Here is a 15,540-nt window from a genome sequence, read left to right as displayed (position 1 = left end):
AAACTATATTTTTTACATTTCATTTCAGTTCAAAAATGCTCTGCATTTCCTATAAAAAACAAGACAGTTGGCCAACCAATTATTTCAAAATTATTTATTGTTCCAAACCATTTTAACTATAATCAATAGAGAGGATTAGTAATATACAGATTTAGTGCTACGGCAGAAATGATTAGAGAAATGTTTGTTTTATAAAACCTGCAATCTTTTGAAAACCAGTATAAAACCTGCAATCTTTTGAAAACCAGTATAAAACCTGCAACCTGTCTAAAACTGGCATAAAACCATTATAAAAACTATTTTTAAACCAATTTGCAAGTACTCAAAAATGTTTATATGTGCACTGTGCCTGTACAATGTAAAAAAAAAAAAAATCTACACATGTATCAATGAAATCAACTTAAATCTCCCTTTCAAATGGGTGTTCTTATAAATTTTGAATGTAGAATACCACTGCAGGCCAACCAAGCAAAATAACCAAGCACACATGCACATGCATGTGCACATACACATGCACACATGCATGCAAACACACTACTGTGCAGTGTTAAGTTCACAATTAAGTTTGCGAATCTTAGAGGTCATCTTGTTAAAGTCAAGCTCCATCATAATCTTTTGAAGAGCCTCAAAGGTGAACCTGAATCCTCGTGGATATTCCATATTAAGAGCATAACAGAGTCCAAAGACCATTGCCACTCCAGCTGCCACAGAAGGCAACTCATTCAGGACTTCCACACCATCAATGATTATCCCGATGTCTCGAGGCTGATGTAGGAGGCTTGAGTTGTCCCTGAAGACGAAGAGTGCCATGGTGGTACTCTGCAGCTCTTCCTCAGCTTCATCTTTCTGGGATATCTTGAGGTAAAATATGGAACAAAATGTACAAGTGAAGAACTGAAGTCTGGCACACCTGATAAATCTTTGACCATAATAAACTACTATTTTGATAGTTGTTTGGTCACAGACTATTAGAACAATTATTTGACTAATCAGATTGTGAATTGCATAATCATTAAATTAAATCAATGGTGGAACATTTTCATAAATGTTCCACAAAGCCCAAGAAAAAAAAAGAAAACAATACAGAACCCTAAGATATTAACTTGATGAGTTGATTAATCGTTGCTGTCCTACATTAATCACTGCATTTAATAGCAGAGTTGTCAAATTTACATCAAGAGACTGCATCTCATGTAGAGACAGAACAGATATGGACATACCATGTATTCTTTTATCAAGTCCTCAACACATCAGCAAGGTGAATGAGAGGATAATGAGGGAGAGTCTAGATTATTATGAAATGTTTAAAAAGGATGTGCAGTGTAAATGCAAAATGATACCTGTTCAGATTAAATGAAAATGTATGCTTCAGCCATGGAATGGATGGAGCGATCTGTGGTTCTGAAAGCATACAGAAAAAAAAGAATAATGTTACTTCTCTATAAAACACATTACATAGAAAAACCAAGAAATACGTAACATGACATACCAAACAGTCTACAGACCAGCCATTAGCGACTAAGTTTGGCATAGGGTCAATTTTTTGCTGTTAAAATTAAAATTTCTTCAGAAAATGCACATTTTTCCGAGCTGCGCCTGAAAGTCAATTGAAGGAATTAGTCTTATGTCATTGATCTTATATGCTGGCTTGTTATTTCTGTCTCTAAATCATGCACATTAATAATTATCTTTTGCGCTCGGTGTACACACACATAACACACAGATATTTATATGAAGAGAGACAAACGTGCGCGCACAAACACAAGCTTGTGTCTAGAAACCGCGAGCTCACCAGAAAAATTCAAACGAAGCGGAGCACGGAGTTATACTATGAATGTTATGAACTATGAACTTATGCTAGCTAGCTTTATCCACCACCGATGCATCGTGGTAACGCTAGCTAGTTAGGCAAAAAGCCGTTTTTTACCAGTATACTAACTTGTATTCCCGACTGTGATGGTCGGTTTCTGGTAACCAGTTCTAACGTTGCGCAGGATAGCTAGCTAGCTTATAGCTAGCAGCTACAATCATGCAAAAATTAGGGGTGGCTGTCGACCCAGCTTAAATGGGGTTATTTTCTGCGATTTTGGCAATACAAATTATAAAAGCTTTTGTAACACACTTGGCTTTACTTACGTTTATTTTCAGATGAAATTAATCAAAGATGTGACATGATGTTTCCAGCAGCCATGCAGAATAAAAATGGGTCCCGGTCTATTTCTGGTGGGCGTGTTCAAGTGCAAATCACTTTGACTCAAATTAAAGATATTATCTGTTCAACATGAAAAGAAATATATGTTTTGAGAGAAATCAAAAACTTTGCGTTGCGATGTTCACAATCCTGTACTGACACTATGGGCACATTTTTAGAAATCTATTTAATTCCACAGAAAGGTTAGCCACTTTAGTGTTTCACTTGTGACCTATTTATAGCTCACTGAAGAAGGTTTTAAAATGCAACAATGTTCGGAGATAGAGAGAAAAAAAAAAGAACTTTGGTGCAGGTGCAGGTGCAGGTGCAGTCTTTTATGTAGCTTTCTGGTGACCTTAAAAGAACCTTTACGAAGCCCGTTGACAGGCCTTTAATCGAATGATCGGTTGGTTGATTGATAACAGAAAAAAAGGACACATAAGATGGACATAAAGGACTGAAAACACCAAGAGCAAATATTGCATCGCACTCATTTATGTAGTTTATTTTTAGATTAGATAATTTTGCAAAATAACGCAGCAAAATAAATAATAAGAGCCGGGATGTGCAGACTATTTAGCACTGAAAAAACTCCGTCCATGTGAACAGAATCAGGTGTTACCTTACCTGTTGATTAAATATCAAGACTATTTAGCAATAAGCTTACTTTAAAGGCTCGTAATAGGTGAACTGTCTTGGTATAGTTGAGTCACGCAGAGTTCATGGTCCATGTTGTGTTACTTGTTGTTTGTGTGTGTGTGTGTCACCCGATGACCCCTGGCGCCGGAGCGTCTAGACTACATTAGAGATGTGTCACAGCAAAGAGCCGCACCTGCGCTCAAAGAGAGCACATACATAGAGGTGAGATGAGGATAAATGGATAGATGCGGTCCTTTTTCGAAGCTGAGCGCACAGTTGTATTTCCTGCACAATCACACACGAAGTGAGGCTGTGTTTATGCCGGTTATACCATGAATATACACCCTGCAGGCACCACTTGTTTGTCAAACTGTTTATGAAGCAAAAGTCACATTTCTGTTTATTTACAAAGCAAAAAGAAGGGGGGGAAAGAGGCGTAGGAGGGGGTGGAGCGTGCGCACTAGCATACCGGCGACGGCTGTTTCCTTTCACTAAAAGGAAAAAAATAATAAAATGTGTACTTCACGTTACGGTTGAAACTGGGGGTTTTTTTGTGTTTTTTTAATTTTTATTTTATAGAAACAATTTTTGCTCATAACCAATTGACAGGGGATTTCTTAAAATCACCCCGCAGTTCTTCAGCTGAGACACCTGAGTTAGAAAACACAAACACTGCAGCTGTCTTTGTACAAACTTGTACAAACTCTGTTTTGACCTTGTATACTGTATTTCCCCAGCCCCTCTATTTTGAAACTAAAACTATTGAACCTTAATTCAATTTCTCACTTCACATAATCGTTTCACTTTTGCCTTGAAGTGTTACTTTTAATTTAATTTAATTATTTTTTTATGACGCATGTTCTCTGGTGAGTTCAGGTACATCTGTAACTTCAAGTGGAAGAGTTGCATGTGAGTTAAAAATTTTCTATAATACCAAAAAAAAAAAAAAAAAAGACAAAATACTGACGTTTTTGTCGAATAATCTGTCTGACATGAGGGATAATATAGCATTTGCATTTTAACTAAAAGACTCGCGCACTGACACTATGGGCACATTTTTAGAAATCTATTTAATTCCACAGAAAGGTTAGCCACTTTAGTGTTTCACTTGTGACCTATGAAGTACCCCCGAAATTGTATCATATTAAACAACAACAACAACAATAACAACAACAATAAACACTCGAGGACTTTAAAGAGTTTAATTTTTACCGAGCTTTGAGAGCGCTCACCCCGGCTCGGGGCTCCACAGATGTGCTGGATGAGAGCTCCTTGCTGCAGACTGCAGCGGAGTGTTTGACAGTCAAACTTGAAACAGTCTTTGGAACTGAAACGGTCTCTGCCAACACGAACACATACCCCAAACAGTTCGGTAAATATGTACAGTTTCTCGCAGCTTCAGTTTTCAGCAGCTACCAGAACTTGCCTACCGTCTGCATCCTCCCAGCAGCCTCGCACTTCATCTGCGGGCAGTACTTGCGTGTGTGAGCGCTGTCACCGGTGGCTTCGCAGATCGGGCAAGTGTAGTTCCGGAGGACGGGGCAGAAAACTATCCCGTCGTCTGATTTGAGCTTGTGAGATAGGTACACCCTCGGAGTCTCCCCGTTCTGCTTGCATAAGCGGCAGTAGTCCGAGGATGAGGCGCTGCTGCTGGTGTCCGACGCGCTGCTGGTCGGACTGGACTGTGATGAGTTTTTGGAGGATTTCTTCCCCCGAGTGGAAGTGTGGACCTTACTCCAAGGGGGCGCTTGTCCCTTCTTTGGACGCTCGGTGTCTCGGTTATCAACCTCACGGTTGCTGCACAGTTTCTCGAACACTTGGCTCAGATTCATGTAGTCGTGCCACATGTTAAAGCTGTCCCCACCAGTGAGGATCGAGTTCTGGACCTCCAGTTGTCTCGGCATTGTGGTCATTTTTTGGCAGAAGTAAAACTGAGAGTGTGTTTGGAGCGCCTCATATTTATAGCTCACTGAAGAAGGTTTTAAAATGCAACAATGTTCGGAGATAGAGAGAAAAAAAAAAGAACTTTGGTGCAGGTGCAGGTGCAGTCTTTTATGTAGCTTTCTGGTGACCTTAAAAGAACCTTTACGAAGCCCGTTGACAGGCCTTTAATCGAATGATCGGTTGGTTGATTGATAACAGAAAAAAAGGACACATAAGATGGACATAAAGGACTGAAAACACCAAGAGCAAAATATTGCATCGCACTCATTTATGTAGTTTATTTTTAGATTAGATAATTTTGCAAAATAACGCAGCAAAATAAATAATAAGAGCCGGGATGTGCAGACTATTTAGCACTGAAAAAACTCCGTCCATGTGAACAGAATCAGGTGTTACCTTACCTGTTGATTAAATATCAAGACTATTTAGCAATAAGCTTACTTTAAAGGCTCGTAATAGGTGAACTGTCTTGGTATAGTTGAGTCACGCAGAGTTCATGGTCCATGTTGTGTTACTTGTTGTTTGTGTGTGTGTGTGTGTGTCACCCGATGACCCCTGGCGCCGGAGCGTCTAGACTACATTAGAGATGTGTCACAGCAAAGAGCCGCACCTGCGCTCAAAGAGAGCACATACATAGAGGTGAGGTATGAGGATAAATGGATAGATGCGGTCCTTTTTCGAAGCTGAGCGCACAGTTGTATTTCCTGCACAATCACACACGAAGTGAGGCTGTGTTTATGCCGGTTATACCATGAATATACACCCTGCAGGCACCACTTGTTTGTCAAACTGTTTATGAAGCAAAAGTCACATTTCTGTTTATTTACAAAGCAAAAAGAAGGGGGGGAAAGAGGCGTAGGAGGGGGTGGAGCGTGCGCACTAGCATACCGGCGACGGCTGTTTCCTTTCACTAAAAGGAAAAAAATAATAAAATGTGTACTTCACGTTACGGTTGAAACTGGGTTTTTTTTTTTTTTTGTTTTTGTTTTTTATAGAAACAATTTTTGCTCATAACCAATTGACAGGGGATTTCTTAAAATCACCCCGCAGTTCTTCAGCTGAGACACCTGAGTTAGAAAACACAAACACTGCAGCTGTCTTTAACTCGCGAGGGCAGTCATGGACGCAAGACCTGCGTCTCATCACTGCTGCTTTGTGAATGTCTGTCTGTGAAAAGCGCTTAATGAATAAAGTTTACTTACTTACTTACTTACTTACTTACTGAGCCTGCAGTTCAGAAATTTAACCATTAGATGGAGTCATTGCCAAAGCAATGACTCCATCTAATTGCTATGACTTTTGGTGTTTATTTTGGACCTTAACTCGCCCCACAGTTTTGAGACAAGGTTCACATATGATATATCATTGTGTGCGGCTGGAGCTGGAATGAGTTGCTATGACTTTTGGTGTTTATTACTTCTATAGTTTTTTAAATATGAATATTTTAATGCAAGTTTTTTCCCATTGAAATGAATGGAGAACAAGAAAACTTCATTTGTGGTGTGCTGGCTCACTCTAGTGGTATGTCGGGAGTAATGGAGGCGGCCGCTGTGTCCCTGTGGTTGGCCTACTTGTCAGATATCGACAAATCCTACACTACAGACCAGTTGACAGCGTGCAATAACCCAGCCGATTCATTCGTCTTTACACTACCTCACAATCGACTCAACGGTGAGTTATTTGTTTGTTTTGTTTTCTCACAATTAATGTAAAGCCAAGGTATATATCAACGGCGCGCGCAGCGGAAGTATGGCATTATAGCGGATTATAATGGGGGACGCTTTTATTTTGTATAACTACCGGAAGTAGTTCCTGTGTACTGAGCTAGCTGGGTAGCTAGCGCCGCATCGCTTAAAAAGCAGCCGGGCTTGTCTTAAACTTAAGAGGCTGACACTCGCTAAACCACCCGATCGCTCGCCAAGCGACAGACGTCCATGTGTTCAACAACAGACACACGTCATTCCCCTTCGTGGTCTAAACCAATCAGAGATAGTCGGGGCGGGACCTCTGTCCGTGGTCGAGCTGGACGTGGAGGTGGATAGAGACGGGTGAGTAGCTTGAATGAAGCGATATCGATTCATTAAATCCTGAATTGAATGAATATAAATGTGTTTTACCAGAAACGCCAGAATCTCAGGTTAAAGCTCACAAAACTATTTCAACAACAACCAGCAAATGAGAGCAGGAAACGCATTCCACACGAAGACGTAAACAGAGCGGACCGACGCATCAGAATTAGCTTAGTCGGCGTGGGGGCTAATATCATCCTTAATTCCTTCTTACTTTTGCTGTTTTGCTTCCAACACGATAAAACCCACAGCTGTGCGTGAACTGTGAGAGAAACTTCAAGAAAAGTTTCCCATCTCAAACATGTGTTTTCTGCATTACTCATTCGCTTATTACCCATCAGTCTACCGTTGTTTACAGCGCTGGCGGCCGCTGTCTTTTCTTTCCTTTGTAAATGACGTCGGATAATAAAGCTTAATTTCTGCTGTTTAATACTGAAGAAATGTAAACTTTTTCAAATTAGGTATAATTGCAGAATATTTTTAAGGTTATCTGCTATAAAATCCATGCCAGGAAAATCTCCTTTATGTTTTTATTTTTTTATTTTTTTATTCTCAGTTACTTTGACACAACGGCATGTGCTGTGATGGTCACATCTCTGATAAAGTTTAGTGTCAGTACTGATAAATGATCAGAATTATAAGATCTCTCACTTTCTGAGTAAAAATTGCACCAAATCGAATCTGGATTATGTGGATTATAGAAATCAGTGATGATACACAGTGTGTGTGTGTGTGTGTGTGTGTGTGTGTGTGTGTGCTTTGGTGTGTGTGCTTTGGTGTGTGTGTGTGTGTGTGTGTGACAGAGAGAGAGAGAGAGAGAGTGACACTTGCTGTGTATTTAAGAAACAAACGCTCAAAGAAACCAAACAGAATGACACAGGCAGAAAGACACTGTTTTATTTTGGTAACCAATGATGCATTTCTTCTTCCCTTGTACAGTGCACCCTGAAGCCGTGTGTGGACCAGGAGATCAGCAGAACAGGAACCACAGAGCGTCAGCGGCAGACATCCAAGCTGCACAGGGCACACGCAGCACCAGGCAGAATTAATGACGTCCCTGATCCACAGCTCAAGCCCAGCCACCCGCTGCCTCCTCGCCGCCTCCTCCTGGGACCTTCAAGGACCACCCACCAGCCACTGGTACACATTCCAATCTTACACAATGGCCCCAGCATCACAGGGCATCTCCTGACATTAAAATCTATCCTGATTTCTGTTGTTTTTCCCTCATCTCTGAGCCGCTGAGTGTGTGTGTGTGTGTGTGTGTGTGTGTGTGTGTGTGTGTGTCTCTCTCTCTTTTACACAAAAAACACATGTCAGTTGTTAAGGAAAATGTTATAAAACACTTCTTCAGTAAAGACTCAGAGAAGAGAAACACACAGAACTTCTTGCTAGCAAGGGCAGCCTCCACTCTAAGAGACTCCAGTGAGAGAACTGCCCCGGTCTTTATTTTATACTCCATTGAGCGTGTGTGTGTGTGTGTGTGTGTTGACAGAGAGAGAGAGAGAGAGACAGAGAGAGAGAGAGAGAGGGAGAGATACAAAGGAATGTAATTCAAATTTTGCACTTCAGACCTTACAGTGTGTGTGTGTGTGTGTGTGTGTGTGTGTGTGTGTGTGTGTTGACAGAGAGAGAGAGAGAGAGAGAGAGACAGAGAGAGAGAGAGAGAGAGAGAGAGAGGGAGAGATACAAAGGAATGTAATTCAAATTTTGCACTTCAGACCTTACAGTGTGTGTGTGTGTGTGTGTGTGTGTGTGTGTGTGTGTGTGTGTGTCTGTCTTTTACACAAAAAATGCACTTGCAACAACTTTAATATGGAATGTACTGGACTTCCCAGCTAGGCGCCCTCCTGTGGACGACAGGTGCAATCCCAGTTGCACAGCACTTGACCAGCTTCTGTGTGTGTGTGTTTGTGACAGACAGACAGACAGACAGACAGAGAGGGAGATTCAAAGCATCAGGACCAGGAGATGACACAGTGCTCCAAAGGCCTGGTTCTGCTGCCTCCTCCTCCACCCACCTGCTGCAGACGCTTCTGTGAAGGGAAACTGCTACATGTTATGTCACCGATCCCTGCCATGCTGCGTGTCTAACGACCCGGCAGGGCCTGCTGAGTACAGTGGTGGTGGAATCGGCCCGATCGGACACTCCTATCTGCCACTTTGACCTTTTTATTCCGTCAAATTTGGACCCATTTACACCAAGTCCAGAACCGTTGGTGCTATCGACATGGGGTCTTCACCAGGGTGTCCGGAGCACCCCGAAACCCCCCCGTAGACACCACTTTCATCCCTCTACGACACTTACTTTCCCAGTTATTCCATTTTATTCCGTCAAGCTCTGGCTATTACCCCCTAACCTAACCAACCCTCATCATACCTGCATTTGTCCACTGGAGGGAGACAAAAACACCAAGCTCTGAGATTCAAATTTTGAACTGCAGACCTCACAGTGTGTGTGTGTGTGTGTGTGTGTGTGTGTGTGTGTGTGTGTGTGTGACAGAGAGAGAGAGAGAGTGACACTTGCTGTGTATTTAAGAAACAAACGCTCAAAGAAACCAAACAGAATGACACAGGCAGAAAGACACTGTTTTATTTTGGTAACCAATGATGCATTTCTTCTCCGCTTGTACAGTACACCCTGAAGCCGTGTGTGGACCAGGAGATCAGCAGAACAGGAACCACAGAGCGTCAGCGGCAGACATCCAAGCTGCACAGGGCACACGCAGCACCAGGCAGAATTAATGACGTCCCTGATCCACAGCTCAAGCCCAGCCACCCGCTGCCTCCTCGCCGCCTCCTCCCGGGACCTTCAAGGACCACCCACCAGCCACTGGTACACATTCCAATCTTACACAATGGCCCCAGCATCACAGGGCATCTCCTGACATTAAAATCTATCCTGATTTCTGTTGTTTTTCCCTCATCTCTGAGCCTGTGAGTGTGAGTGTGTGTGTGTGTGTGTGTGTGTGTGTGTGTGTCTCTCTCTCTTTTACACAAAAAACACATGTCAGTTGTTAAGGAAAATGTTATAAAACACTTCTTCAGTAAAGACTCAGAGAAGAGAAACACACAGAACTTCTTGCTAGCAAGGGCAGCCTCCACTCTAAGAGACTCCAGTGAGAGAACTGCCCCGGTCTTTATTTTATACTCCATTGAGTGTGTGTGTGTGTGTGTGTGTGTGTGTGTGTGTGTGTTGACAGAGAGAGAGAGAGAGAGAGAGAGACAGAGAGAGAGAGAGAGAGAGAGAGAGGGAGAGATACAAAGGAATGTAATTCAAATTTTGCACTTCAGACCTTACAGTGTGTGTGTGTGTGTGTGTGTGTGTGTGTGTGTGTGTCTGTCTTTTACACAAAAAATGCACTTGCAACAACTTTAATATGGAATGTACTGGACTTCCCAGCTAGGCGCCCTCCTGTGGATGACAGGTGCAATTGATTGTCAAAAGCAGATATCTAACAGCTTCTGACACTTTGTACCGCATTGAGCCAGCAGAGGGAGCCCCCCTGGTTCAATCCCAGTTGCACAGCAGTTGTGACCAGCTTCTGTCTGTGTGCTTTGGTGTGTGTGAGTGTGTGTGTGTGTGTGTGTGTTGACAGAGAGAGAGACAGAGAGAGAGAGAGAGAGAGAGAGAGAGAGAGAGGGAGAGATACAAAGGAATGTAATTCAAATTTTGCACTTCAGACCTTACTGTGTGTGTGTGTGTGTGTGTGTGTGTGTGTGTGTGTGTGTGTGTGTGTGTCTGTCTTTTACACAAAAAATGCACTTGCAACAACTTTAATATGGAATGTACTGGACTTCCCAGCTAGGCGCCCTCCTGTGGACGACAGGTGCAATCCCAGTTGCACAGCACTTGACCAGCTTCTGTGTGTGTGTGTGTGTGTGTGACAGACAGACAGACAGACAGACAGAGAGGGAGATTCAAAGCATCAGGACCAGGAGATGACACAGTGCTCCAAAGGCCTGGTTCTGCTGCCTCCTCCTCCACCCACCTGCTGCAGACGCTTCTGTGAAGGGAAACTGCTACATGTTATGTCACCGATCCCTGCCATGCTGCGTGTCTAACGACCCGGCAGGGCCTGCTGAGTACAGTGGTGGTGGAATCGGCCCGATCGGACACTCCTATCTGCCACTTTGACCTTTTTATTCCGTCAAATTTGGACCCATTTACACCAAGTCCAGAACCGTTGGTGCTATCGACATGGGGTCTTCACCAGCGCGTGCGGAGCGGCAGAAACACCCCACGTAGACACCACTTTCATCCCTCTACGACACTTACTTTCCCAGTTATTCCATTTTATTCCGTCAAGCTCTGGCTAAATCCCCTTAACCTAACCAACCCTCATCATACCTGCATTTGTCCACTGGAGGGAGACAAAAACACCAAGCTCTGAGATTCAAATTTTGAACTGCAGACCTCACAGTGTCTGTGTGTGTGTGTGTGTGTGTGTGCGCTTTGGTGTGTTTGCTTTGGTGTGTGTGTGTGTGTGTGTGTGTGACAGAGAGAGAGAGTGACACTTGCTGTGTATTTAAGAAACAAACGCTCAAAGAAACCAAACAGAATGACACAGGCAGAAAGACACTGTTTTATTTTGGTAACCAATGATGCATTTCTTCTCCGCTTGTACAGTACACCCTGAAGCCGTGTGTGGACCAGGAGATCAGCAGAACAGGAACCACAGAGCGTCAGCGGCAGACATCCAAGCTGCACAGGGCACACGCAGCACCAGGCAGAATTAATGACGTCCCTGATCCACAGCTCAAGCCCAGCCACCCGCTGCCTCCTCGCCGCCTCCTCCCGGGACCTTCAAGGACCACCCACCAGCCACTGGTACACATTCCAATCTTACACAATGGCCCCAGCATCACAGGGCATCTCCTGACATTAAAATCTATCCTGATTTCTGTTGTTTTTCCCTCATCTCTGAGCCGCTGAGTGTGAGTGTGAGTGTGAGTGTGTGTGTGTGTGTGTCTCTCTCTCTTTTACACAAAAAACACATGTCAGTTGTTAAGGAAAATGTTATAAAACACTTCTTCAGTAAAGACTCAGAGAAGAGAAACACACAGAACTTCTTGCTAGCAAGGGCAGCCTCCACTCTAAGAGACTCCAGTGAGAGAACTGCCCCGGTCTTTATTTTATACTCCATTGAGTGTGTGTGTGTGTGTGTGTGTGTGTGTGTGTGTGTGTGTGTGTGTGTGTGTGTGTCTCTTTTACACAAAAAATACATGTGAGTGCACTTGCAACAACTTTTAATATGCAATGTACAGGACTTGCTTGCTAGGCGCCATCCTGTGGACCAAACATGCAATTGAAAGATGTTATTTTCGCCGGTATAACACCTTCTGACACTTTGTACCGCATTGAGCCAGCAGAGGGAGCACCTCTTGTTCAATCCCAGTGGCACAGCAGCTGCTCTGCTTCTGTGTGTGTGTGTGTGTGTGTGTGTGTGTTTGTGTGACAGAGAGACAGACAGAGAGAGAGAGAGAGAGACACTTGCTGTGTATTTAAAAAACAAGCGCTCAAACAAACCAAAGAGAACGACAGAGGCAGAAAGACACTGTTTTTTTTGTGGTAACCCATGAGGTCTTGCTATCGAATTGTACAGTGCATCCTGAAGCAAGGCCGAGCAGATGACATAGTGCTCCACAGGCCTGCTTCTGGTGCCTGCTCCTGTACCAACCTGCTGCAGAGGCTTCTGTGAAGGGAAACTGCTACATGTTATGTCACCAATCCCTGCCATGCTGCGTGTCTAACGACCCGGCAGGGCCTGCTGAGTACAGTGGTGGTGGACCCAGGCCCTCTGCACCTTCCTTTCTCCGACTGGGACCCTTTTGTCCCATCCTTTTTGGTCCGATTCGCCATATCTCCAGAACCGAAGAAGCCATCGGCGTGGCTTCTTCGCCACAGCGTCCGGCACCCACCAAAACCCCCACCTAGACACCAACATCAGCCCTCTACACCTCTTACTTTTTCAGTTATTCCACTTTTGTCCCATCCTCTCCTGGCTTTTTCCCCATAACCTATCATTTAAGCCTCATCATACCTGCCGTGGGCCACTGGAGGGAGACAAATCACCATGCACTAAAATTCAAATTTTGCACTGCAAACCTCACAGTGTCTGTGTCTGTGTGTGTGTGTGTGTGTGTGTGTGTGTGTGTGTGTGTGTGCGCTTTGGTGTGTGTGTGTGTGTGTGTGTGCGCGCTTTGGTGTGTGTGCTTTGGTGTGTGTGTGTGTGTGTGTGTGTGACAGAGAGAGAGAGAGAGAGAGTGACACTTGCTGTGTATTTAAGAAACAAACGCTCAAAGAAACCAAACAGAATGACACAGGCAGAAAGACACTGTTTTATTTTGGTAACCAATGATGCATTTCTTCTTCCCTTGTACAGTGCACCCTGAAGCCGTGTGTGGACCAGGAGATCAGCAGAACAGGAACCACAGAGCGTCAGCGGCAGACATCCAAGCTGCACAGGGCACACGCAGCACCAGGCAGAATTAATGACGTCCCTGATCCACAGCTCAAGCCCAGCCACCCGCTGCCTCCTCGCCGCCTCCTCCCGGGACCTTCAAGGACCACCCACCAGCCACTGGTACACATTCCAATCTTACACAATGGCCCCAGCATCACAGGGCATCTCCTGACATTAAAATCTATCCTGATTTCTGTTGTTTTTCCCTCATCTCTGAGCCGCTGAGTGTGAGTGTGTGTGTGTGTGTGTGTGTGTGTGTGTGTGTGTGTGTGTGTGTGTGTGTGTGTCTCTCTCTCTTTTACACAAAAAACACATGTCAGTTGTTAAGGAAAATGTTATAAAACACTTCTTCAGTAAAGACTCAGAGAAGAGAAACACACAGAACTTCTTGCTAGCAAGGGCAGCCTCCACTCTAAGAGACTCCAGTGAGAGAACTGCCCCGGTCTTTATTTTATACTCCATTGAGCGTGTGTGTGTGTGTGTGTGTGTGTGTGTGTGTGTGTGTTGACAGAGAGAGAGAGACAGAGAGAGAGAGAGAGAGAGAGGGAGAGATACAAAGGAATGTAATTCAAATTTTGCACTTCAGACCTTACAGTGTGTGTGTGTGTGTGTGTGTGTGTGTGTGTGTGTGTGTGTGTGTGTGTGTGTGTGTGTGTGTGTGTGTGTGTGTGTTGACAGAGAGAGAGAGAGAGAGAGAGAGACAGAGAGAGAGAGAGAGAGAGAGAGAGAGAGACAGAGAGAGAGAGAGAGAGAGAGAGAGGGAGAGATACAAAGGAATGTAATTCAAATTTTGCACTTCAGACCTTACTGTGTGTGTGTGTGTGTGTGTGTGTGTGTGTGTGTGTGTGTGTGTGTGTGTGTGTGTGTGTCTGTCTTTTACACAAAAAATGCACTTGCAACAACTTTAATATGGAATGTACTGGACTTCCCAGCTAGGCGCCCTCCTGTGGATGACAGGTGCAATTGATTGTCAAAAGCAGATATCTAACAGCTTCTGACACTTTGTACCGCATTGAGCCAGCAGAGGGAGCCCCCCTGGTTCAATCCCAGCTGCACAGCAGTTGTGACCAGCTTCTGTCTGTGTGCTTTGGTGTGTGTGAGTGTGTGTGTGTGTGTGTGTTGACAGAGAGAGAGAGAGACAGAGAGAGAGAGAGAGAGAGAGAGGGAGAGATACAAAGGAATGTAATTCAAATTTTGCACTTCAGACCTTACTGTGTGTGTGTGTGTGTGTGTGTGTGTGTGTGTGTGTGTGTGTGTGTGTGTGTTGACAGAGAGAGAGAGAGAGAGAGAGAGAGAGGGAGAGATACAAAGGAATGTAATTCAAATTTTGCACTTCAGACCTTACTGTGTGTGTGTGTGTGTGTGTGTGTGTGTGTGTGTGTGTGTGTGTCTGTCTTTTACACAAAAAATGCACTTGCAACAACTTTAATATGGAATGTACTGGACTTCCCAGCTAGGCGCCCTCCTGTGGACGACAGGTGCAATCCCAGTTGCACAGCACTTGACCAGCTTCTGTGTGTGTGTGTGTGTGTGTGTGTGTGTGTGTGTGACAGACAGACAGACAGACAGAGAGGGAGATTCAAAGCATCAGGACCAGGAGATGACACAGTGCTCCAAAGGCCTGGTTCTGCTGCCTCCTCCTCCACCCACCTGCTGCAGACGCTTCTGTGAAGGGAAACTGCTACATGTTATGTCACCGATCCCTGCCATGCTGCGTGTCTAACGACCCGGCAGGGCCTGCTGAGTACAGTGGTGGTGGAATCGGCCCGATCGGACACTCCTATCTGCCACTTTGACCTTTTTATTCCGTCAAATTTGGACCCATTTACACCAAGTCCAGAACCGTTGGTGCTATCGACATGGGGTCTTCACCAGCGCGTGCGGAGCGGCAGAAAATCCCCACGTAGACACCACTTTCATCCCTCTACGACACTTACTTTCCCAGTTATTCCATTTTATTCCGTCAAGCTCTGGCTAAATCCCCTTAACCTAACCAACCCTCATCATACCTGCATTTGTCCACTGGAGGGAGACAAAAACACCAAGCTCTGAGATTCAAATTTTGAACTGCAGACCTCACAGTGTGTGTGTGTGTGTGTGTGTGTGTGTGTGTGTGTGTGTGTGTGTGTGTGTGTGTGTGTGTGACAGAGAGAGAGAGAGAGTGACACTTGCTGTGTATTTAAGAAACAAACGCTCAAAGAAACCAAACAGAATGACACAGGCAGAAAGA

General features: G+C 44.3%; 1 protein-coding gene across 1 annotated transcript; it reads right to left on the bottom strand.

The window, feature by feature from the left end:
- Positions 1 to 3,344: 3,344 nt before the first annotated feature.
- LOC147310705 (nanos homolog 2-like) lies at positions 3,345 to 4,844 on the bottom strand. Its single transcript, XM_086269190.1, has one exon. The coding sequence runs from the start codon at positions 4,741 to 4,743 to the stop codon at positions 4,243 to 4,245; it is 501 nt and encodes a 166-aa protein (XP_086125316.1). The 5' UTR covers positions 4,744 to 4,844; the 3' UTR covers positions 3,345 to 4,242.
- Positions 4,845 to 15,540: the final 10,696 nt, after the last annotated feature.

The sequence above is a fragment of the Aulonocara sp. 'chitande type north' Nkhata Bay genome, linkage group LG17, assembly GCF_057382095.1.
Source record: "Aulonocara sp. 'chitande type north' Nkhata Bay isolate Kocher_YH1m ecotype deep benthic linkage group LG17, A_spYH_male_GT1.1, whole genome shotgun sequence".
Classification (NCBI taxonomy): domain Eukaryota; kingdom Metazoa; phylum Chordata; class Actinopteri; order Cichliformes; family Cichlidae; genus Aulonocara; species Aulonocara sp. 'chitande type north' Nkhata Bay.
This window is presented reverse-complemented; position numbering and strand designations above follow the sequence as displayed.

What these genes read in the sequence shown, in the direction of transcription:
- LOC147310705 (XM_086269190.1), bottom strand. Translation starts at nt 4,743, where the DNA reads ATGACCACAATGCCGAGACAACTGGAGGTCCAGAACTCGATCCTCACT.